The sequence below is a fragment of the Myodes glareolus genome, chromosome 16 (assembly GCF_982192425.1).
Source record: "Myodes glareolus chromosome 16, mMyoGla1.1, whole genome shotgun sequence".
NCBI classification, from domain to species: Eukaryota; Metazoa; Chordata; class Mammalia; order Rodentia; family Cricetidae; genus Myodes; species Myodes glareolus.
The window spans coordinates 8,926,977-8,953,180 of NC_142041.1; the positions used below are offsets into that span (position 1 = coordinate 8,926,977).

At 44.6% G+C, this 26,204-nt stretch overlaps 1 protein-coding gene across 4 annotated transcripts in view; it reads right to left on the reverse strand.

The window, feature by feature from the left end:
- Chd7 (chromodomain helicase DNA binding protein 7) overlaps nucleotides 1–26,204 on the reverse strand; it is a 177,841-nt gene that overhangs the window by 31,800 nt on the left and 119,837 nt on the right. For all 4 annotated transcript variants that reach the window (XM_085677027.2, XM_085677024.2, XM_085677026.2 and 1 more), the window contains exons 7-15: nucleotides 22,741–22,796; nucleotides 13,865–13,979; nucleotides 10,823–10,906; nucleotides 9,330–9,467; nucleotides 9,112–9,233; nucleotides 8,522–8,765; nucleotides 7,223–7,399; nucleotides 2,892–3,035; nucleotides 1,500–1,755 (exon numbers count right to left, since the gene is read on the reverse strand). In XM_085677027.2, the coding sequence (XP_085533153.2) occupies nucleotides 1,500–1,755; nucleotides 2,892–3,035; nucleotides 7,223–7,399; nucleotides 8,522–8,765; nucleotides 9,112–9,233; nucleotides 9,330–9,467; nucleotides 10,823–10,906; nucleotides 13,865–13,979; nucleotides 22,741–22,796 (1,336 nt within the window). The remainder of the gene's footprint in view (nucleotides 1–1,499; nucleotides 1,756–2,891; nucleotides 3,036–7,222; nucleotides 7,400–8,521; nucleotides 8,766–9,111; nucleotides 9,234–9,329; nucleotides 9,468–10,822; nucleotides 10,907–13,864; nucleotides 13,980–22,740; nucleotides 22,797–26,204) is intronic.

Below are 26,204 nucleotides of genomic sequence, written 5' to 3' on the forward strand. Positions count from 1 at the left end.
TCGCTGCAGAGCAAGTTGCTGTCACTGAGAAGCAGTGGCCTCGGGCTCTGTGCTTGGAGGCTATCGCAGGCAGACACCACTTTCTACACTAACAAGGGTATGCAGGGAGGTCAGCGGGTGTATGCTGCTCCGCAAGACAGGAAAGCAGGAAAGGTGAGGAACTTTAGGTCAGCTGACCTTGACTCTCACAAATCAGATGGATGAGGCTTTGTCCTCCCTAGCTGCACTGTGAACTTATTATAAACATCCACAGGAACCCCTGAGTCACCTCCCAGCACAGCATAAACTGCCCAGATCACAGCCACAGTCCCCCAGCTTGGCTGCTTGCTTGTCTGTCTGTCCTTCCATCTTTTTTATATAGCCTGTAATTAGTATCTCTATTGTTTTCACTTTTGAGGCAGGCTCTCAGGAACAACACCCTCACCCCTTTGCCCTCCCCATGCCTCAAGTTTGCTACATAGCTGACAAGAACCCTGAACCTCCTATCCTGTTGCCTGTACTTCCTCAGTGCTGGGATTAGAAGCATGTGATACCACACCTGGCTTTATGCTGTGCGCTGGGATGGAACCCAGAGCTCTCAACGGTGAGATAAGACACATCCTCAGTCCCACAGACACATTTCTAGTCAGGGCTCAGTTCCACATGTGACCCCATCTGATGGCATCACAGCCGGGTCCAGCGTGTCTGGGGCACAGTCCTGGGTCTCACACATTGCTGTACTTTGGATACGATCCCTTTTGTTCTTTCTTTGCTTAGGTTAGGACTTCAGCCTTAGCACCCCTTTCTTTTCCTAGTCCCGCCTGGCAAAATCCTTGTCTGGTGCATCATCTTTCTCTGAGATTTCCATCTCAATTCTTCAACATCCTGACAGGTCTATCTAAGTCCATACTGGCTATGCTTGTACAGGCATGGGACATGCATCTCCTTAACCATTTTTGGGAGCATTTTTAGGTATTTTACCCATGGAAGTCCCATGTCACTATGGAGTAGAAAACGAAGTCTCCACAGGTAACAGGGACAACATAACAGGCATGACTTTAAGACTCCTTCCCGTTCTTAGGAGACACGCGCTGGAAGTCTCCAGACTGCAAGGGATCGAAGGCCACTTTTCTACCAGATGCCCGAGGTAGCTGGCAGAGCTGCCCACACGGGGATGCTCTTTAGTACTTGGGAATCAAACACCCACCTCCCTTCCAAGAAGACCTCACAGGGTCCCCCTGTCTTTAGCAACCCACCCCTCCTAACATCATCCATCCCTGGCAAACGCCTGCTTTCAGATGAAGGGGATCAGTAGGAGGGAAGACCGCATGGCGTTTCCGGGTTCACGGGAGCACCGGCCACTAACCTCAGCAATGACAAAGGAGGGCCCCCATGAGGAGATGGAGCGGTGACACACACACCGTGAGGGCCTTAGCGCAGGGGCAGAGGGGAGCTTCTGAAGCTTGTACCAACCTCCAATCTAACAAGCTCCAGGCGGGCGGGCGGGCGGGTGGGCTTACCATTGATTAGATAGGGGTGATTGCAGCACTTTCTCAGTTCCATCATAGTGTTTAAAAGGTTAGGTACGTTAGCTTGTCCACCACCTTTGGAAAGAAATGTAAAATTCTTCTCAAGGATGGCTCGGTAATATTTCTTCTGAATGTTTGTTAGCTCAACTTCAATAATAGTTTCTTCTTTGGGGGCCAAGTTCTTTTCTACATCCTCTTTGAGACGTCTCAACATCATTGGCTTTAGAATAGCCTGTAGTTTTTGCACCTAAAAAAGGACCTCAGGTCAATACTGGCATCTCCATTTGCTTGTGTGTTAAAACATTCTGGCATATTAAAATAGGGAAGGCTGTCTTATTGACTGAACATCCACTTTCAGTTTTCAGAGCCTAGGAGAAATGTAAAGGAGCTAACCTCCGCGCTGTCCTAAGAGAAACAGAGAAGGCTGGGTGGCTTACGTCAAAGAGAAAACTTCACCTCTCCAGAATTCCTGACTAGTGTGAAGGGCTTGAAAACCTCAGAGCTGGTGCTGAGGGAAGGGTGTTTAGTTTTCCTTTTTGTCTACGCCATGGAGATGAACAGGAAGAGGGCAGGAGCAACGTCAGAGGTTTCTGTGTTTCTCTTCCATTGTGGAAAGAGATACAGGATGAGAGTAAGGGAACTGGGAGACATCAGTGGCCAAACCAAGGAGGGACATCACCCTCTGGCTCTCTTTTCAACAACTGGCATAGCACTGTGACCTTAGAAGAGAAACAAAACAGAACACGCTCTGAATGGAATCAGAAGGTTTGAGCCAGTAGGCTGAAAAGGGGGCAAATAAACCCAAGAGTTCAAGCTTATAAATGCATTTATTTCAAAGTTAGTGAGGTGCAGGTCTTTGCTGGCTCCCTGACAGGAGGCTCCACGTGAACCAATACACGCACACCTCACGCAGTGCCTACGGCAACCAAGTACTTCTCACACACAAACCCTCTAATTTCTCCCAGAAACTCCGCTGGCCAGTTGTACCTCCAGGGAAAATAAATAGGCTTGAAGCAGTACAGTTCAGAAATGAGAGTGAGGACCCAACGGTCCGGTGGGCAAGGGATCCTATAAAACCCCTGCGCCTCTGATCAGTGCACCCTGCAGAGGCACTACCCCAGAGGCACAAAACTCTGAAGGTTGGGTCTGTAAAGGAACCTGCCTATAAAAACGCAACAGGCTTTTGTGGGGGCTGAGGGATAAACACGATCACCTTCGTAATGATGACCTCAAGTCCTAGAGAAGGGGACACAAAGCTGTTCGCCATGGTGGCAAATACTGTGGCACAATCCTTACATCTTAGAAGCCGCAAAAGCCAATGCTTTGCATGGCATGAGTTCATCTTCAGTGGCGTGACCGAAGGCAAAGTGGAGGGCTAAGTACCTGTTCTTCTGTTTTCAGATCACCAAATTCTTGCATGAAGGTTGTTTCTGAAGGGAAGCGACTTGGCTCCAAGAAATGGAGCAGGCTGAAGAGCTCTTCCACGGTGTTCTGCAGCGGGGTCCCCGTCAGCAGCACTTTGTGTTCCTGGAAGAACGCGAGAGAAACAGCTTGCCAAACTGGGACAGAACAATTTCTTAAAGCCAACACTTTTCTCTCCATACCTATACTCCCCTACTCCTGCTCCCTGCGGCGATCAGCATCCGCCATACACGCGGTGTAGAGCTCAGAACAGAGAGAAAGAGATGCAGGCACGCGCGGCTCCTGCTCCAGGAAAACGCAAACACAGCGCAAACTGTGTACTCCTCCCACGTGCCCTGACACCCTACTTCTTCTGAGTTTCCTAGGCTGATATTTAAGGATGACTGTTTTCTAAGTCCCTCAATCTCAGTCTTGTTTTCTCCACTGTAGTTCAATTTTTCCTAAAGTCCCTAGACGCAGTTACTCGCTCCTTTCTGCTCTCTCCATCAGCAGGACGCTTACCTTTCCATCAGCTTCCTGCATGACTCACGGTAGAGACAAAAGAAGTGCTTCAAATGCAACAGCGCATGAAAACTGAGTTTGTTCTGCAAAAATTTCCAACTAGCAAAGAGGCTGGCTTAGTTTTAAATACCAAAATCATTAAAGGTATTTCTTTGGCTAGTCTTCCAGCTTGTGAGCCCTTCTCCAGCTCTTAATGCACCTATGCCTTCTCTATTTCTACATAGGTAATAGAGATGCCTTTTAGATCAGTCAGGATTAACAACGGTAAACTTGCTGTTTTTAAAATGTTTTCTGAAATAGGGTCTGGTGTGTCCCACGCTGACCTTGAACTTAGGACCCTCCTGCCTCTACCTTTCAGGTGCTAAGATGACAGGCACATATCACCACACCATGTTTTTGTTGTTGTTGTTGTTGTTGTTGTTTTTTGAGACAGGGTTTCTCTGTATATCTTTGGCTGTTCTGGAACTCACAGAGATCCTTCTGTCTCTGCCTCCTGAGTGCTGGGAATAAAGGTGTGCACCACCATCGCCTGGCACCCAGGGTTTATATAGCACTTTGGGGGGCTGGGTCAAGCCAACATAGGGTTTTGTGGATATTAGGCTCCACCAACTGCGCTACGCTCTAACCTCAAGCTTACGAATTTTAAAAGCCTTAATATTTCCTTCTCTGTTTTGGTATTTGGTACAAAATACAACAAAATTATTTTAGGAAGTGACTGCTTCAAAAGTAAGATTTTTCTGGTTTAACCTGAAATCTTACTATGCAGAACCTATGCTCACTAAACTCTCGTGAGATAATTTAAGCAATGGCAATATCTACCAGGTCTATCTGTCAATCAAGTTCTTTAGCAGCGAGGTGAAGCGGGTTCCATGTTTTTGTTCCTTTATCCTTCCTCTCTCTCAGTACAAGTCTCTGCTTAAGAAAGATGGATAGATCACTATCGTCATTAGGCTGATAAAGTGTGAGCAATTTGCAAATGAATGGAAGGTCTTCTTTCTAGTGGGCCACAAGGGCCACGATCACTGATTTGCTGAAGTCCTGAGTGACTTTATTCAAGAATGTTTGAAAGTGCAGTTACAAGCGAGGAGAGCTCACTGCAGTGGAGGAATGGTACTGATTGTTTTGGGGCTTTCCCATACCTTTTCTTACTATCCTAAGCTCTGAACATTTAATTTAAAAGTTAAAGACTTTCAAGAACACTTATGTCAATGTAAACTTATTTGGAAAAAGGAGCCCCATCTTGGGGTACTGGGCATTATCACCTCCAATCTCAATGGAGAGGTAGAGATGCTTCTGCCATGAAAACATGATTGCTCTCTTTAATACGGATGGAGGATGTGTACTTAATTTCATTTTAGCAACACATTGTGGGGGGGGGGTGGGGGGAGTCTCCTGTCAATGAATGAGGAGACAACAGATTCAATGAAGACCTACAGCAACCTCACGGCAGCCCCTCTGTTGAAGGCATTCCTTCCAGAGCTCCTATGGAGGGCCATGGTGACCATGGACACCCGGCAATCCTCTTTGACTTGGAGATCATCTTCATCAAGTGCATGCTCATCCCAACTCAGTCTAGAGCCTGCGACAGCGCTCCCTAAGGTGTACGGTCCCGTGTGCACACAGGGCTCCTTCTCGCTATGACAATGGTAAGCGTATAGGCTAACATGACGTTGAAGGTAGGATTTAAGCACCAAGCAATCAGCTATTCTGAATTGCATAAATAAAATGACATTTTGAATTTGAACAACAATAACATCTTGCACCTTAAAAATCATCTCTTCTGGGAGAAGGATGAGTGGGGGAGCAGGAGGGGAATGGGAGGAGGGGAGGAAGTATAAATTTTTGAATGGAAAAATAAATAAAAAAATAAATAAAAAAGAAAGAAAAACATCATCTCTTCTGAGATAAGTCTTTGGAAATTTCCAGAGCATTAGCCAAAATGTGTTACAGGCACAGTGGCCATGATAGTCTGAACCTAAGACTGGTCTCTCACAGCAAGGAACAACCTTAGCCTCCCCTGGCTAACTCAGTGAGAAAATATTATTATTTCTCTATGTGATATCATGCATAAAAGATAAATAAATATTTGGATATGTAACAAAAAAGTTATTTCTATTCCAGATTCGAATTCATTAATAAAATGTTAACTTCCAAAACATCTCAAAAGCAAGTGAAATTTTTGATACTGACGGGGTAAATGATTTTTCTCAGTAACAAAGGGATGTCTTACAATGAGACTCTACTATTTTGAGACATGGGAACTAACAATAAAATACAACTTAAGACAAACTCAGTCATGACTTTAAGCCTTCCGAAAGGGACCGTGAACTGTCTCTTAGGGAATCGCCATGAAGGCTCATCCCTGCTCTGAAGATAAGTTAGACAGGTTGTGAGCGTGTGTTTACCTGCAAAGAAAGGATTAATGCACTGCACTGCCCAATTGTCACCTGGAGAAACCAAAGACAGCTAGGAGCTGTTCCCTCTATAAAATCCCATGTCAAGACCGTTCTCTGTTTCTAAATGTTCATGCTGATTTGTGGACTGGCTACCAAAATTGGTGAAGTGCTTTACAAAAGACTCGGGACAATGTTAATAAGTTCTTTACTTGGCAGGAAAATTGGAAATGCTACCCTGTGTAGGGGGAAAAAAAAAATCGGTCAGACTTCTTCCTTTAAGCAAAATTAGATTTCACCTGCTTGTGATTAAAAGAAGGGCTTGTTAGTCCCTTGCAAAGCTCTGGCAGAAGGCTCTGAGGTTCTTTCCAGTGGCTGAGGTCTTTGGTAAAGTGTGGATAGCCCCAAACATGCAGAAACTTCCTTCCACACTCAATAACAAGAGACCTACAGAAGTTCTTTAGTTTCTTGAAATTCGTCAAATCGGCCAACACAATTAAAAACAACAACAACTTTCTTTCCTTTACAGCTGTGCATTAGAGATGAGGTGCAGACCTGGTGAGATGGCTTCTCAGGTAAAGGGACTTGCTGCCAAACTGACAACCCGAGTTCACGTGCCAGAACCCCCGTGGTGCAGAGAGCCAACAAAGCTAGCCTCACACTTCCGTGGTGCACCACTGTGTGTGTGTGTGTGTGTGTGTGTGTCTGTGTGTGTGCACTCAACACACGAGTTAACAAATGTATGGGAGGGGTAGACAGAGGGACACGCATGGTCAGGCTGTGCTGCCAACTCTAGATTAAGAAGGAACTGAAGAGCAACTCAGGCAGCGACTGCTGGCAGAGGATGGCATACACAGCAGCAGGCACAACCAGGAACCAGACACTGCTATTCTGACAATAGACCTGTGGCAGTTATTCCTAGAGGAAAGAAAAATCTTAGAACACCAAAGGAGGAACACGTGGCTATTTCTTTGGAAACTGGAAGATCACAAGCTAAGCAAGGTTAAAAAAAAAAACAAAACTCAGAATCAATGTAAGGTCTTCAATATCTCAAGCCTTTCAGCATCTATACAAACTGAAGGGATGTCCCAGCCAATCAACTCACTGTGTACATACAAAACTGGCCCCAATGGGGCAAAACCACATGCTTTGGAACACAGCTGGACTGTCAGTCACCACAGAGGCACATCTGGCTCAAAAGCTAACAACATGCAGATACTTGGTGAAAATACCACGGCTCTACTCTGCTGTGATACCAGCAAAGCGGTAAGGAGGAGCAGGGGATGGCGGCCTCCAAGTAGCTGAGCTTAGGAAACCGACAGATTCGGCATGCGCCCTTCACAGGCAGCACAAGACGCAAGCGACGGTGCTGAGACCGTGCCATGCATGGTCACTAACCAGGTCCATCATCTTCAGTCCTTCCAGCAGCTTGCAGTTCCTGTTCTTCAGCCTGTGGGCTTCGTCAATGACCACACAGCGCCAGGGGATACTGCGCAGCTCCGGACAGTCCGTCAGGATCATCTCGAAAGTAGTGATGATGGCATGAAACTTATAGGACCCCTTTATCACTCGACCCTACAGGAACAAGTCGGGATGACGACATGGGGGTGACGACGGTGGCACAATGGACGGTGAGGATAACTGAGCTGCTAAGATCTACGTACTGAACCCTCTGGAGGCCTCTTATTGTAGGCGGCACATTCTGTTTTCAAGCTATTTTGGCTAAAACAGAATTTTCAAATGTCTCCTTTCTAAACGGAACTAGAGAAGCGCTAGGAAAAGCTGAGTCAACTTGCCACAGAAATCACATGGAGTGAGGTGCCATTAAGAGCATGTGGTCTCCTCACAGCCCGCAGAACCCAAGAGATGCAAGGCCAAGGGAACTGAGTGCCAAGGGAACTTGAATTTGTTTAGAAGTTTCTCAAGCTTCTTTCTAAACTTATTTTTATTAACATTTCTTGTAAAATGCCAAAACATTTGAAATTTAAAAAATTCAAAAATCCAAAGATGATGACCCTTGGAATTCCTTAACTCTAAAGACAAACACAGATTTCAATATTTTTCTCCTTTAATTATAGGCTACGCCTTTTTATTTAAAGAGTGCATGCGTATAAAAACTGCCTTATTCCTAACTACAGGACAACATCTATTGCTTAAAGCTCACACATGTTCTAGCATGCACCATACCCTAGCATGGCATGCACAATGCTTCATTGCCAATATTAGGCAATTACAAGCAGGTAACTACGACAAGACAAAATTAAAGCAATTCTTACGTGAGCCAACGTATTAAAGTCTTCTTCTTTGATGTACTTGAATTTTTAAAATACTTAATTATTTTTCACTTCTGGTCACAGTTCAAAATGTTCTCTCTGACCACATTTTGCTATCATTTTCTGTTTGGTATTGTCTTAGGTATGTAAAATAGGCTAAGCTGCTAATATATTATGGAATTTTGTGGCCACCAAATGTTAAGAAAGTTATTCCTTCTAATTAAATAATCAGAATGACAAACGCTAGACGCAGAAAAAGCATGTATAAAATATAAAAATATTCACAGATGTAGAAAGATGACAGAAACACGTAACGGACAAGCAATCTCAAGCAAGTCTCTCAAGTGAGCAAATCGAGGCATCACCATGTCACAGAGATTGGGGTCTTCAACATGCACAGGGGTCACACCCCAACAAGTTTTACCTGGGGATCTTTGAAGTACATTTCATACAACTGAATGGTCCGACGACTAGCTTGGCTCCCATGATACACAACCACGTTTAACTCCGTCCAGGTTCGGAATTCCCTTTCCCAGTTGGGGATCGTGGACAATGGGGCAATTACTAAGAAAGGGCCATGGATTCCTTTCAAATATATCTCATAGAGAAATGTAATGGACTGGATAGTCTTTCCCAAACCCATCTCATCTGCTAAAATGCAGTTTCGCCTTTAAGGAGGAAAAAAGACAGAAAAGCTCAGTGAGTATTAGCTATTCCTCTCTTTTCAGAGAATAGACACCACACAAACGCACACCCATTCGAATGCAACTATTTTCCTAGTTCAACAAAATACACGTCAAAGGGAAGCTCTAAGAAACAAATATTATTTCTACATAGTTGTCAATTTCTCTATTAATTTATTCCGTGGATAAATTAAGTGTATCCCAACAGTTGGATTTAAAAAATGTATTAGAGCATTAAATATTAAAGTTTGCTAAAATTAATATTTCTAATACTGCAAAGGGAAGGAGCGACAGCATTTGTTAAAAGTAAAGAGAAACATGTTTTACGTACATGTTGTACCAATTGAAAAGCAGCCAGTTCACTCCCTCCAACTGGTATTCCCTGAGTTTGTTATTGTTTCTATACTCCCTGGAACTCTCCGACTTCTTCCAGTCATCAGCAGGAGGTCGCTCCTGTTCCAAAGACAGGAAATCCCATTAGTGGTTTCTCTGAGACTGCACAGGGACGCTCCTTCCCAACCGAACCCTTCACCACGGGCCGATCCTCACCACACGCTCTGTTTCCGGCTCCCTGGACATGAGTTGCTCAAACTCTTCGATCTTCGCTTGATCGATGTCCTGCCTCAGCTCCCATGTGCTGTCTTCGTAAGGGAGTGAGCACCACTTCACCAGATAGTGAGTCACAGGCTGGGACGAGGTCAAAGAGATCGGGAATAAAGTCACTTGCCCAAATATCACATAGTAAGGAGAAACATGCACTCTGCCTGTTTATCAGTGCAACCCCCGGCAGGCATCAGTAAGACTGAACCGCCCGCACCTGAAAACTATAGCCACTAAAAGCTGTCTCCAGTGTACACTGAAAACTGTGATACTGGATGGTAACCAAAGAAGAAAAAAAATAAGTTTTTATCTGAATCATTGGTTCATGAACAAAATATCAAGGAGTAGCTAATGAACAGCAAGAAGCCAAATCAAAGGCTCATCTTTTATCTGTCAATCATTCATCAAGTATACTTGAACTTACATAGTAAACCATCCTAGCGCCTTTTTTATATAATTGAATAGTTGCCTGACGAATGAAAAACAGATAAAAGTATGAGACAAATCTACGTTTTCCTTCGGGGGGGGAAATGGCTGTTTGCATTCAGTTATATTAAGATAATGAACTTGCGCTCTGGAAGAATGAAGGGCAAAATGTTTCGGGTGACCTGTGCCAGCAGGAATTTCGTCCCCTTTAGAAACACGCCAGTCTGCTGATCTTCAGCTGAAGATCAAGGTACACTGACATGTCAAAAATATTTCCTGGCAATGCAAATCTGCTCTGGGACAGTATGTTTTAAGAACAACTAAGTAAGACAACCAAGGTAAAGATGGCATCATGGTCTTTGAAGTACTTCAAGTTTCATTACACAAAGTCTGGAGGACGGAGCGTTCCCTCCAGAGCTCAGCACTAACGTGGGAAGCTCAGTTCCATGGAGAGGCAGGAACACCCGAACTCACAGCAGGGAGGCACACAGTGACTGACTGAGACACAGTTACCAGACTTTCCCTAGTCCTCACTTCCCTATTGGGCTCCTTCAGTCTCAGAGGTTCATAAACAATACAAGAGAGCCGGGTCTGGGATCCACTATCCTCAGAGCACGCCACTAAATGAAGTTCATCAGCTTCACTAAGGACGTCCAATGCCCACTACCACTAAACTCCGTTCTGGTACAGGTGTTACAGGTGCGCTGTCAATTTCACAAGGAAATGCTGTGTTACATGATACACATATACAAAATGTGTTGAGGTCTTTATTGATCAGCATAGAATTGCGAAACTTTTAACACAGCTCAGACTGAAAATATTAAGAGTGAAACTCTTCATTCTAAATCAAAAATATTTAGCACTATTAAGTCACAAACCTAACAACAAATCAGGTAAACAAAGACCAAGCATGTGGTGATGGGAGGTTCTGACCAGGCCCAGGTCTTGATTCTGTCCCTTCTGTCGACACGTGTAAGCTACCCGAACCACCCTGTGTAACAAAGAGGATCTGTTACCTCGCCCCGGTCATCTGTGCTACGTGCAAAGTCCATTATCCGGTCAACTTCCACATAATCTGGATTAAAAAGATCATCCTCAATCTGTTCCAAAGGAGGAAAAGAGGTTAAAATGCTTATTCATTTCTTCTGAGAAACACTATTTCACTTTTCACTAGGCAATAATAGTTTGGGTCTCAGCAACACAAACTTTGTATTTGACATACTCTATTATATTAATTGAAATGCTACAATTTAACAAAATCACTCCCCGTGAGGAAATCAAACTTCTCAGACTTTGTGAGCTGGGTATTTTAATTACTGTGTGAAACCCTTTACTATGAGGGAATGTTTAAGAATATTTCAAATGAAGTGTGAAATTACAATTCACTAATGAGCAATCCAAAAGGCTTATGGCATGCAATACATTTAGCATTCTTGAAAGTACAGTCTGCAGCGAAGAATCAGAGCCACACATAGGACGTGGGCGTGCATCTCAGAAGCACTGCTTCTTCTGACGCTGTGAGTCACCATGGACGGGAGGGATGCGCATGGGCTATGAACCTGAAACCCGCAGGTTTCCCGTCTGGAAACCTCTGCAGCCGGTAGCAGGCCTTCCCTTAGAATAACAGTCTTCCGACTGATCTTAAACATCCCAGGGATTTTATTTGTACTCAACACTGAGTGTTTGGGTGAACAAATTCAAAGAAATGAAGCCTAAGTAGAAATACTTAACTGATATTCTGATACTATTTACAAAAGCAAAGTAACATGGCTCACTTAGAATACAAGAGTATAGTATAGTTCAAACAGGTTATATTCATATGAAAGAATGGACGGTGGCTCCCACAAAGTTACAGACCATGTCATACTTTAAAGAAGCCCATACCTGTGAAATTTCTGGTCTGGGTCAGAAACAAAAGCCACACCGTTATATGTTGCTACTGATTAGCTTGGTAACAGTTTTTAATCTAACAAGCAAAGGGCAATTTAGGAGTCAGTTAGGCCTCATTCCCAATGCCTTGAAAAGTGAGCTGTCAGTCACATATTATGTTAAAGGAAGGCACACACCCTGGGCTATCTGTACCCACTTAAAACGTCCAACTTGGGTGCTTTGATTATGAATTACGAAACAAACAGCACAGAGGCAAACTTGCCACTCCACCTAAAGGGTTAATACACGGGTGCATTTAGCTCTGCCAAAGCTCAATTTTCAGTCCCCTACATCCCTTCCCGCTGAGGAAGCACTCTGGCATCATGCGTATGATGGACTTCCTGGCCTGAATAGAGTGTACATGCAGCAGAGTCAGGAAACCCAAGTGTCAGCAAAGAACGCAAGAGCAGCTATAGCCAGAGATCCTACAGGAACAGAGTCAGGAACGTGCAAGGCCACGATCACTGATGGGTCTGCATGTATGTAGAAGGGAGGGCTGTGTGAAGCCATGATCACTGATGGGTTGGCATGTGTGTGGAAGGAGAGGGATCCCGTGTGAAGCCATGATCACCTATGGGTCTGCATGTGTGTAGAAGAAGGATGGACAGAGTCATATCCTTTCCTGCTAACTCTCATTCAGGACAGAATTGAAATTTCTAGTTGCCATTTCACCAGGAAGACAACGCTTCTCATCCTGGGTGCCTGGGTGCGAGCGACTTACACAGACAAGTTCAGACAAATGGGCGCGACATTAGGGCCGGGCACAATTCCCTGAAGAGTGTGTAACTACAGGAACCAGAATCCAATTGAATAATAAAACAGAACCATGATTTAAGGATGGGAAAGAGATCCCATTGTGTCTTCCCCTCTGCCCTCCATGGAGCCTCAGATAAGACCAACAGGACATATGGTCCCTCTTCTCCAACCATGCTGCTCACCGAGCGCCTGGAAATTATAACTTTGTTTTCATTAAAAAAGGCACAAGAAATAGAAACCCATAGCTCTTGGTGTTTGCCCCAGGGCACTCTTTCAAAGAAAGAACCGTCCTAATAATCTCCAAGGGGAGAGAATGGAGTCACACTCAGTAGCCGAGCCTCTCGGTGTTGAGCAGAGCAGGAGGGTGAGGCCAGAGGCCAGAGGGCAGAGCAAGGTACCTCAGACTCCCTGCCTGCCTGCAGGTGTCCTGGACACAGGTTCCAGGAAAGCGTACTCAGCCCCTGGGGCTCCTGTGAGGATCCTACAGCATCCGGATACTAAGGCTCTTCTTTCTGACCTTCCTCATCCTCACAAAGGTGTGAACATGAAGGCAGCTGTCCAGCAGCCAGCATTTTACAATCTTCATACTCTTAGCGGTTTCTAGCCAGTTAAGTCTTAGTGACTTACATTTTGCCTTTTGTTCATCAGTGTGGGGGAGATTGAATCCAGAGTCTCACACTGGCAAGCAAGTGTTCTACTACCACATGCCTGGCCCTGGTTTACTCTTTCAGGAGAGCAGCTAAGGAATCATCAAGTCATCATTTTCAAAGTAAGAGAGTTGTTGTTTTTGAAAATCTTCTTGTCTTGGATGTGAAGGAAACTTAGTGGTCTCGAATCCAGGATGCTCCACCCTTTAAAACCTCACTGACTGTGGCAGGAGCCAGTCCTCTCCTCGTGCAGATCAGCGGTCTCTGTCTATTTGTAACTGAGAGCCAAGGTAGGAGACACTGCCTCCCCTCCATGCGATGGCACACAGCATCTGCTCAGTGTCCTCTGCGAGGGGCACAGGCTTCAATGGCAGCCATCTGCCACACTTACCCAGACACCCTCCAGACCTACTAAGTTCTGACCTGCTCTCAGCAGACTACTGCCTGCTCACTGTTCATTTCCCAGCGTGGGCTCACTGTACCATATTAGCCACACCATCACTGTTATTCCCACATCTCCCGAGAACCAGGATTTTCAAGATGAAGCCAACGGGAAGAATGAGAAATTTCCTGTTTACCAATTTTAGCAATACCCGTTACCAATACGCAAGTAACAGCACCAAATGAGGAATGCCAGTCTTTGTTTATAGCTTACTGATCGAAAATTCAAACTTTCGATTATTTTAATAAAGAAAACATTTCAAAGATTGATCAGGTTGTTCATACCTCTGAAAGGAATTTGTTCTGGCCCTGTTTGGACTTAAATCGTTTTATCTTTTGCTGAATTCTCTTATCTTTCTCCAGGTCTTCCACAGACGCCCACTGACAATGGAGATAAGAGCTGAAAGAATCAAACGCATTCTTAAAACATCATCAGTGCATTTGTCTTATTTTCTTAAAAATTTTCTTAAAAATTTTCACAAAACCCCCACTTAATTAATGATCACTGGTAGTACCAAATAACATTTTATATCGCCACCAATGTTGGAAATAAGAGAAAATTGACAATGCAATTGTACTTAAAAGTTGCTATCTGTCAAACCTTGTGCTTTACCCACTACTTATAAATTTTTTTAATTAAAGTTAATCAATAAAACAAACATACAGACAAACAGAAAAGAGCCTGAGAGCAAGGTGATGCCCTAAGTTAACAGATTATACACCAGTATCAAACAATTAGCACTACTCAGTGGCCTTAATTACAAAATGTTTGAGTCTTTTATCTTTGAGAAATAAAAGGTTCTTATCAAGTCAGAAGAACTCAAATTTAAAGCCTCGGTTGCTTTGGGGATGGATAAGGGGACCAGTATGTCCCTCGTTCACCCAAGGCCTAAACACAGGCCCTGATGATCGGCTATCAGGAGCCAGCGTGCAGCTTGGCTCTGCCTGTGCCCCTCTGACAGACAGAGTTCCTCTTCGTTTCTGTGTTACTAGCATGTCTTCTTCTAGAAGCTCGAAACCATGTCCCTCAGGATTGATTTTTCATGCAAACATACTCACCGGCGAATGGCTACCTCTTACCAGTCAGCTCCCATTTTCCAGACTCACCTGCATGAGCACAGTTCTGCCTTTTCCTAACCTGAACATATTCTAGATGGTCCCTCTCCTTCCATAGACTCAAAGGACAATCGATACATTGTTCTATTTGATATTTTGATATCATTTTTTTACCATCTTCCTATCAGTGTCCCTAACAGTTCTGATCATCTTGTTTTTCTTCCCATCTATGACATTAAAAAGCCGGTGCTAAGCATGGTGGCCCATGCCTAAAATTCATGACCCCTGGGAGGCAGAGGGGAGAGGAGAGCATGGTCAAGGGCAGCGCAGGGGACTTAGCGAAACCCTGTCTTTAAAAAAACTAGGGGCCAGGGATGTAGTTCAGTAGCAGAGCATGCCCAGCATGTGCAAGACCCTGGGGTCCATCCCCAGGATCGTTAAGGGAGGAAGAGGGGCAGATTCTTGGATCTGCAACTCTTCTAGCATCCAGATACCGCTACACAGAAATGAAATGGCAACTGCAGAATCTTTAAAACATTTTATATTGATATTATGTCCTAACATGTCTTTTCAGATTAAATACTAAAGTTGGGTGAAAGAGGAAACTATTTTAAACAGAAGTGTCTTACACAGATGCAAATTCATCTAGGCCCCATACACACACACATACACACACACACACATACACACACACACATACACATACACACACAGAAAGAGAAAATAGACCAACTGTGCAAACATCAAAATGTCAATAATTACCATGAGTAGTAAACCAACAAATACTGTGCTTTATGCTTTCAACTTGTACAATTTTCTAGCAAATACTAAGCAATACAACTATAATCAAAAAATAGCAAACAGCCTTCTCCTGTATTCTAGCTAACTGACAGAAAAAGACACACGGGCGGTTACAATTCTTGCCTTGAGAAACATGTATGGAACCACCAGGTCGGCCCCAAGCTGGACACAAGCACTCGGCCAGGTGGATCTGGCCCTGCGCTGCCACCTGCAACCTGAAATTCTCAGTCAGTGACTCCACCTTTTAAACCTTGACATTAAAAACCCATTATGGAGACTTAATCAGGAAAAGAAGGAGAAAAGAAACCGAGTCAAAGGCTGGCTACTGTCTCCTAGTGAGTCAAGGCAACCACGCAGAAAGCTTTCTGACAGACGAGTTAGCACGGAAACCACGAGACGATGTTCGTGGAGGAGTCAACTGCACGAAGACTAATAAACGATCTGAAAGAAGGCTCGCAAGAACATGGCTTACGGACACTGAAAAACTTATTTCAAGACATAATCTTTCTTTACAAAATGAGTTAAATAATATTTATACCTAACGTTGACCAAGATGGTACAAAGGGGAAAATTAATTGTATCTATTTCCACGTGTTAGTGGAGGGTTCTGGGGAAAATGCTAGCAAACGCTCCCATGCTACTTTAAAAAAACAGCAAGCAGATGAGCCAGAGAGAGGGCTCAGCCATCAAGAGCCTCTCGCCACCGAATCTGATGACCTGAGTTCAATCCTTGGCACCCACAGGGTGGAAGGAAAGAACTAGCTCCTTCCTGAAAGCTGCCATACACAGATTGTCACCAGACAGACCGATACACAAAGTGACAGTTCCCCACACCCCCAGGTGGTGGAAAGAGGAAGAAAAAACAAGAAGTAAGATTTCCTCCAGTAATATAAGGTTTGTTGAGTGTTAGGAAATGTATTTTAAAATAAGCAATATTAATATACACATAAGGAGAAAAAAATTTATTTATTCCTACTGGTGCCAAACATTGCTTTAACAAAATTCAACACTTACACTGGCTGTCTTAAAATCCAGGAAACTAGGAATTGATTGGTAGTTCATTAACGTAAGTAAATATATAGGCTTTAATCACAAAGTCAGGTCTTATCAGACAAGAGAAGTAACAAAGACTTTTCCAAAAAGATCAGGAACAAGGAAGGCACGGATAGCCACAATTATGCAATAGTGTATCTATCAGAGGTACTCGGCAATGCCATTAAATAAGCTGTCCCTATCTGCGGACTATATGGTTAGGAACAAGCACAAGTGTGCATGCGTGTGGACCGCGCTCACACACATAAACAGCAACCCTCTAAGAAATCAGTTAGAAAACTACTTCAAAGAATAAAGCAAATTAGTAACGCAGAAGAAAACAAAATTTGCACATGGAACCTTAATAAGCAGACATCATTCACAAGAACAGCCAATGAGGGAGCATTATGCTTCCAGAAAACTTCTTCCATAACAGCAACAAAGACAAAGGGTTTGGCAGTAAATTTAACACAAAATATACAATGTGTCCTAAAGGGACCCAAACATAACACTGATTCAACTAAAAGGACTCTCGGGGTTCTATACCCTGCAAAGTCGAAGGCCTACATCTCTATAACACAATATAGAGAAAAATGGAAGTAAGCATTCTTGTTGAACTAGACAAGTTCACACAAAACTGTTTATATAAAACTAAATGTGCAACAAAATCCATAAAAACATTAAAAACAAGGGGCAACTAGGAAACATCAGATAGCAAAATCCAGTACACAGTCCCTAAGTAATACGGTGCTAACATGAAGAGCCAAACTGATCCAAAGAGCAGCCTCCCAGTACTGCCCTCTCTTCTGATTGGTGCACTAACTACCGCCCTCTCTTCTGATTGGTGCACTAACTACACCGCCCTCTCTTCTGATTGGTGCACTAACTACCGCCCTCTCTTCTGATTGGTGCACTAACTACCGCCCTCTCTTCTGATTGGTGCACTAACTACCGCACAAGCTGTTCTATTTTTGTTGTTCTTGTTAACCTAACACAATCGAGAGTCGTTTGGGAAGAGGGAACCCCAGTGAAGACTGGCCTCTAGGCAATGCCACCTATGGTTCGGTGACCCTGGTGCTATAAGAAAACAGGCGATCAAGCCATGAGAAGCAAACCAGTAGGCGGCACTCCTCCATGGTCTTTGCTTCAGTTCCTGCCTCCGGGTTCCTGACTTGGCTTCCCTTAATGGATTGTAACCTGGGAATCGTAAGCCAAATAAACTTTTTCCTCTCTAAGCTGCTTTTGGATTATAGTGTTTTATCAAAGCAATGGAAATCCTAACTAAGACAGAAGTTGGTACCAGGAGTGGGGTATTGCTGTGACAGACCATGTGTTTTGGTGGAGGTGACATGTACGCTCCAGGATGGAAAAGCCACAGAGAGTGCTCAAGAGGTCAATGGGCTGTCCTATGAGAGCTTGGAAGGTAAGAATTGTGAGACCTGTGCAGACGATGGAGGCCTGGCTTGTGAAGCTTCAGGGAGAAGTTCTAGAGTCCCCTAAACACCACTGCATCGTTCAGCATTCTAATTAATCCGTGGTTCTGGTCAGCTGGGACCGAAGAATCAGTTGTGATAAAGAGACCCGTCACTTAAGGTGAAGTCTTCTGGGAAATGTTTCCTCGGGATCAGCACACAGAAGCTCTGTGGTCCAGAGGGGACCAAGGCTGGACGTGATGCTGTAACTTGAACTTGGCTGTGTGTAAAAGTCTCTGATGCGGTACTGATTTTCAAGGCATGAAGGGGTCAAGGAGAATGACTGAGGCCGGGCACAGTGAGAATATCCAGGAGAGGATATCAGTGAAGGTGTAGCCTCAACTGCAGTAAAGTCCCAGAACTGAAGGGCTCGTGGAGCAAAACTGAGACTTTGGCATCTGTGGCAGGGCCAGAGTCCCTGAAGAGAGCCCAGGAAAAGTTACTGGGATGGGGGCGGCAGAGCCGTAGAGATGTCAGTACCATGGGTGGACCACCAAGGACAGCAGCAGGCATGGCGTGGAGCCAGGCTGGATTTAGGACAAGCTGTGAGTACTGCAGATGGCACAGTCAGAAGTAGGGCTGCCCAGGCCCCAGAGTACAGAAGATCCTGGAGCAACAGTTCTCAGCCTGTGGTTCACAAGCCACAGCATGAGGGACTGCAGAAAGCAGCTGCAGCATTAGGAGGGGTGAGAACCCCTTTCATAGAGTAAATCCCAGATGTACGACTCTGCTTATTTATCACACTGGTGGACTTTGGCTTTGCTTTGATTTGACTGTAACTGTGCCCTGGCTCTTCCTTTTTGAAATAAGTATGGAAGTTATTATTTTTTAGTATTATTTTACAGTATTACCCACAGTTGAGATGCTTTTAGCTTTGAAAGAGACTCTGGGTATTCTAAAGAGACTGGGCTGTTAAAGTTTGAATTTTTATAAACTGTGAAACTTTATAAATTGGGATGTGATATATTGTAATATCAGTGTTAATATGTGATCTCAGAGATGAACAAGAAGGAGAAGGTTATAATTTAATTAAACGATGTGTTTGTATATCAATTAAGAAGGGGGTCTATTGTGTGGGGTTGGGTTTTTGTCATTATTGTTCTGTTGTTTGTCAACTTCACACAAGTTATCTGGGAAGAAGAACTTCATTTGAGAAAAGGCCTCCATCAGACTGCCTGTTAGCAAGACTGTAGTGATTCTTTTCATCAATGACTGATGTGGCAGGGCCCAGCCTACTGCGGGTTGGTGGTTCCCGATGGTATAAGAAAGCAGGCTGAGAAAACCATGAGGAGCAAGCCATTAAATATCCCCTCTGTGGCTTTTGCTGTGCTCCCTGCTCAATTTGAGTTTCAGTGCTGACGTCCCTCACATCTTTATCACAGCGAGAGAAACCTTAACCAAGACATTAAGTCTTAGAAGTCTGGACTCATAAAAAACCACATAACCGCCAGGTGGGAATGGGGGCTGCTTATAATTTCAGAGCTCAAAAGGAAAAGCCTTGGCTTGTGTGATGCGGGTAGCCAGAAAAGCTGATGGGTGAGTTCTGGGGTCAGCAGAGACCCTGACTCAATGAATATGCTAAGTTGAGATTGAAGAAGATTCCCAGTACTTCCCCACCCATGTACAGTGGAAACGTATACTCATACACATACATGTGCCTACATGCAAACACATGTATACACATACGGCAGAGAAAACAGAAGAGAGTATAGATAGACACAAAATACAAATAAACACGCTAGCACACAAGCTACATCTCAAATTACCATGGAAAAGGCGGACTTAACTACAGAGTTAGAATCACCCAGCTCATGAGCTATCTAACATTTAGATTAACAACAGATCACATGTAGGGCAGATCATGGTCCCATAGTTTTGGAAGGACCTAGAAAATTCCCACTGCCTGGTGGTGTCCACACTGCAATGCCTCAGGACCGTAAGTCACCCAGCTGCAGCACACACAGCCACAGCACACACAATTACATACAGTAGTAACACTGCTGTCAACAAGCACGGTCCTGGGTAAGCATTTAGTATACAATCCTCGTGAGTCTTCAGAGTGAACGTCTACTCACCAGCCATGCTACAGCAGCAGCAGCCTAGACAGCTCATCTCGACCCTGCCTTCTGATTCCGTCCAAAGCATCACACCAACTGGCTGGCACTGACCCTCTAAGTCTGACTAAGGACATGCTATGACATCCACACGACACCGCTGAAAAGAATGCACACCATACACACCATGCCTTTAAGCAGAAAAGGCATGAGCACAGCAGGAGAAAGTGTGGGCTAATTCTATTTGCACACAGGATGGAAGGACTTTCCAGTACGACTTGAAGCCAGATACAACGTAAGACAGACACATCTAGCTACGGAACTTTTACATTCATTGGGGAAAGAGTCAGGTGGTGCGCACATGGAAGTCAGAGAAGACTGTCTGGTTTGATCTTTCCTTGTCAACCTTGGGAGATCTGAGGATCGAACTCAAGTTGTCAGGTCTGTCCAGGAGTCCTGAGCCATCCCACCAGACCCAAGCTTTACAATTTATACTGTGATTAATAAACACAGAAAGCTAAGGCACAGTCAGAAACTGGTAAATCCAATGATCTGTGCAGTAAAGAATGTAACGATGGGGACCTAGGAACGTAAGGAAATTCTGAGTAAAGTATTTAACCTCTACTCTATCCAACTAAGTACAAAACATGCAAACAAAGAAAAAAAGAGGCTTCTGGCTCACACAATTCTCAGTCAGTCATTCTTAATTCATTTCCTGTATATTTTAAGGCTGGAAAAAAAAAAAGTAAAGACAGACAGTAAGATTCAAGCTTTTAGGGTCGAAGAGGGAAATTGCTAACACTGAAAGGAGAAAGGGCAGAGGTTACTCGGTGGCATGGGGGAATGGTGCTGGAACTGTTACCCGAAGGAACTGTTTTGTTGTTAGGTAGGCAGGCAGGCACATACGCGGAGGCAAATACATATGTATGATAAACAGGTACATGTGCCTGCAGATCGTGTGCATGTATGTGTTTGAGGTGTGTCCACAACAACGTCTCCAGACAGCAGCTTCCCGGCACAGCCTACGTTTGGCTTCTCCACACTCTCTCATCCAATGAAAACGCCAAAACTTGTGAGGGGAAGGCTGATTGCACAACTGCAACTTGCCGAGACAGGACGACCCGGGAACACGCTCTGCCGTCAACGGCTCAGAGACGGGGAAGGGGAATGCGGAGCCAACTGGAAGGGACTTCCACTAGCTCCATCTGGGGTGACGAGAGCAAAATAAACACTACTGCTTGGGCGAAAAACTCGAATCTCTCCTAATGAACCCTCAGGTTCGCATGGCTGTACATTAGCCAGGGCAGAGAAGAAAGGCCATGTTTAAGTTAAAAACTCAAACACCCCACCTGGAAGGAACCATGGGTTGACTTAGCAAGCATCACCATATTTAACAAACTCCAAGTACTTCAGATATACAATCATCACAATTTAAAAAAAAATCCTTCCTACTGCTTCTACAATTTTTCTACGAATCTGAGTTTGCATCAAAACGAAGTAAGAAAAACGTCTATAGGAAGCTTAACTTCCCTGACGTCTCCAAAGCATCTCACAGAAAACTAGCTCTCAGGACTCCTCACGCCGTGGTAAGTGACTGAAAGTTCTCTTCCCTCTTGGCAGCAGAGCCTGGTACAGAGCCTGCGCTCCTCTCTGGAGCTTCCCACAGGGGAGTGGATGGCAACACTTGGGTCCCATTGCCACTCTGTCTCTGATGCCTGTCTGGTGGTGCAATTACATGTCAATCAACCTCAGTCCTCTGGTTTGATACATCCAAGGGAATTCCCCCTCCAGACTATTTAGGTTACCTCCCCTTCTCCTATTGTTCTTGTCTTAAGGATTACCCCGCAGGAAATCACATCAGGTGAAGAGTCTGAGCCTACGGAAACTCACCAAGGGACACACATGACAACAGTTAACATTTACTGAACGTTTTGCACTGCCAGACTTCATTTCAGTGGTTCCCATGATAAAACTGAGAGACACCTCCATCTTTTAACTTAAGAGAACATTTTGCTTACAGCCTTTTCATAAGAGTGACCTTATGTCAACGAGGGACAAAAGGAGGAAAACAGGGCACCCAATCCTCTCTTTAAAAACTCAGGACTGATTCCCATAGGCTTCCGGGTCTGTCTTCAGAAGGACAAAGCAAAGAGCGCACATGACCTCAAAGTGACCAATGAGAACTTCTGTCCTTAGCTGTTTGTCTGGGTAGAAGGGGCTCAGGCGACCAATCCCGAAAGCATGCTGACTGGCCACCGTGAGCACACAGATACCACAGCATGGTCAGGGCTGTGTTTTTCCATTCAGATAAGAACAAAAAATTAACCCCACTAAACAAATACGGCAACTAACCCACATGAAGCCGCAGCCCGGTGCACTGAAGCCTGAGGGGCAGCTTGGACCTGGGGGTCTCTGAGGGACTATAGAATTCTCGTCTCACAGACAGGGAGGGGAGCAAGAGCCACTCTCAGAGGGCAGGCAACTTTCACTTTATTTCACTTGTATCACGTCAGGTGTTTCTGTGTACAAGGACTTTCTTGGTTGTATAAGGAAGTTCATCAACTTTTACATAGTAAATGCTTTCCAGAGAAACATCTACAAAGCCACCCAAAACAACACAGTTAGCAGGAAACAGCCTTTGGGGGCGCCACAGAAACCGTATCGACGCTCCCGTGCTCAGGATTCTAAGAATCTCCGTCGTCCAAGCAGACCCCTCCCCTCTGCAAAGAAGCCACGATTTACTTACAAGTTTTTGTACTTTACGTAAAACTCCTCAACTTCCACCTCCTCGCCAGATTCTTTCTGCAACAAGAGAAAATTGAGGCACACACTTAAAAACTGTATACTGGAGTGTTTCAGAGGCAGCTACGTATGCCCCCACATGGGGACACGACGCCTGAGAAGACCGTCCTGGAAGGATGGGAACGTGGGGAGCCTTGGCCGCCCGTCATGAAGACTGACGTACACGGGCACATGCACGCTGCTCCACTCAACGTGCCTGTGATTCTACGGCATGAATCATTTTAACTCCTCCCTAACCACATGCAGCTTCATTCACAGCAACCTGACCCCAAACCTGGCCGCCTGCCAAACCCACAGTGTTAAGTAGACGCCAAGTGTACCATTTTCTCAGGCAGCAGCCAATTAGCAGCTGCTCTCCTGAATGCCATATGTATTATTTTTGGCTGCCTCATGGCAACTTTACATTGTGGGTTTTGTAATGTTTTAAAATATTTAAAAGACATTTATTTCTCCATATAGTTAATAACTCTAAACAAGAAACCATATAAAAGTAAACCTTGTTCTTACAGTGTAATTCAGTGCATCACTGTTCATAGTTTGAGTTGGACTCAGTGGAACAATTAAACTCTCTCAGACAAGATGTCTCACGCACACAGCAGCCAAATAAAATTAACACTTCCGATCCCATGGAGGTGGGTTACAATTGCGATGCATGTCCTCCACGTCACAAGTTTCAGTGGTCGGACGGCTTCCAGGGGGTATACACCAGACGTCAACGTTAGGACTTAGAAACCTCTCTCTTCCCCTTCATGCTTTTAGGTTAAGGCTGCTACACAATTCAGAATGTGTCACTTTCTTACAAGTGCGTGCACAGAGAAAGCAGAGATGTGAACCATAAATGTTTTTATCCATGTTTCAGCAAGTTCTTCTTCACTGCTGCAGGAGCCCCCAAGCCGGCCTGCCCCTGCAGGTCCACACATGGGCGCCACGTGGCCTCGTGGATTGGTGAAGACGAGTAGAAACGTGGGATAACACAGAAGAGCAGGCGTGGAGGATGACGGGCATCTTACAAAGGCACTAGGGTTGGTCTCCATCTGCAATGCTCTAACCACGATTAAAGACTATCATCTAACTAGAATTCCTTCACAACATTTATCGATTTCAATTAGCCCACATTTTAAACTACTTCTTATCAATGAGAAGCCTAGACTTTCCAGTGTGTGGTCACCACCTATCAACATCTGATTTTACCCGAGCGGGCCTATGAAAGGCCCAATCTACAGAGTAGCTTTTAAAATCAACATATTCAGCTTTTATTCATCCAGAATGAAAAGAAATGACTGTCCACACCTCAAGAGGCAGCAGCACGCGAACCCAGGTCGCTTCGTTGTTCACTTCAAGTGACAACCCGTCTAGGACTCGACTTACCATCTCCAAGCCCAGTATTCTCTCACCCTCCTCCTGTTCAAGGTATATTACACTGGTAGGGAATAGGGACTCCAGGAGCGAATTAATGGTGAAAACAGCCAGCCAGGAAAGTGGGGGGCTTTACAGCATGTCCTGAGACTCAACCTCAAAGTGGATCTCAAGTCACCATGCTCTTACAAACCTGGGGTGCAGGTTTGTTGTAGATTTCTCTGAAATAACTTTTCAAAATGACTCCTCTTCCAGGCGGCGTCAAACAAACCACCATTATAGGCAGTACCGTGACCTCTGACTTCCTTCTTTCTCCTCCTCCCATGCCGTCCTTTCTGCCTTCATGGATGCAGGAACCCAGAAGTCTGGATGGTACTAACACAGAGGCCTAATCCTTCAGCAATGGAGATGGCTTTATTTGGTCTCAGCTCTGCTCCCAGAAAGCATCTGTCTACAACACATTACTGCCCACTTCCTGTCACGATCGTCTATTCCCTGGGGCACCTGCTGAAGCTGGCCAAGAGGCTCTAGAGCTGTCTGGGAGAAGCAAATGAGCTGAGACCACCATCTCAGTTACCAGCAGAACTGGTAAAGAACTGCCGCTGGGTCCCCAAGTCAACAAACATGCAGCATCCTGTTTAAGTGACCACATGTGTAACACAGCTGCGTTCTTGCTCTACAGCTGATGCTTGCATTTCACATAAATCTGTCCATGCTGACCATCTTTTGTATTCCCCAGAGTGTGGAGATTCAGGAGCCTCGACACCACTTCAAGAATTGACTAAAGACAGCTACATTCTCCAGCCTCCAGCACCCATACCACCAGGGCAGAAACTATCCCATAATGTGCAGACTCAGGGAGTGATGGTGTGATAGCTTACTCCTTACCATGCATGTTCATGGGTTCAAAAGAACATTTGAAAAATATGTATTCCGTTCACCCCCAAATGAGTGTATGGAATCGTTGCGATGTACACGAAATGATGTTTTGCATGCATTAATGTATTTGCCTCATTGTTCATGTGACCAAGAATTTACATCAGGAAAAGAGCCTGCTTCTCTAACCTGGCCTGAATCCGCACATAGCAAGGCCACATCTGAAAAAAGGGACGGCCTTTCTAAATTAGATGGCTCCCCCTACTCAAAACTACTACATCAAACAAAGGAAAAGTATTATTAATTAATGAGCAAAAATTGAGTAAGTATCCCAACAAAAATAATAAAGTGCAGGTATAAATTCCTTTCGATTTCTGGCCTAACCTCCTTCATACCCCAACAAAAACAGAGAGTTACAGTCTACTTAGTAAGAAAACAAAGACATTCTAGGGAATATGTCACCTTTATGGACAGGTACCCACGGACTAGGAACAAACAGCACCGTCTATGCAACCCCGTGCAGCTCCCCAGAAGGCATTAGCAGTCACTACAGATGTGAGTGGGGACGGAGCAGTCATGGCAGTGGCTCTCAGCCTTCCTAATGCTGCGCCCCTTTAACACAGGTCCTCGGGCTGGGACTGTATTTAATCTTATAAGCTATTTTTTATCATTTGGTTTGATTCAGGGAAATTAAGACAATTATAAAATAACTTCTTATGGAGAAAACATATCATGTAAGGAAGTTTAAAAAAATAAAAGAATTTAGGGACTAGAATATAGTTCATTCAGAACTTGCCCCTATACTTCTCCCCTTATGAGCCAAAAGGACTTGAATTATTTTCTACAGAAGGATGGCACACACAAGTGCTGTGACAAATGTGGAAAAGTAAAGATCTTCTATGTGATTTAAAGATCTATTCACACATTCAAACTTACCTCAAGGTTCATGTCTCTAACTGTGTTTAAGACAATATATAAATGCCCAGCCGCACCCTTTAACATGGTGCACTACACCAAGCGGTGAGCTTACGGAACTCCAGCATAACGGATCTCCAGCCCTGCGAGGCTTCGGGATGGAGGTGGTTGACTTTGGAACCCACTGAGTCCCTAAGATGCTAGCACCCCCAGGACAGGCCTGAGGAGTTCACAGTCAGTCTCCACGGAATTAACAGACAG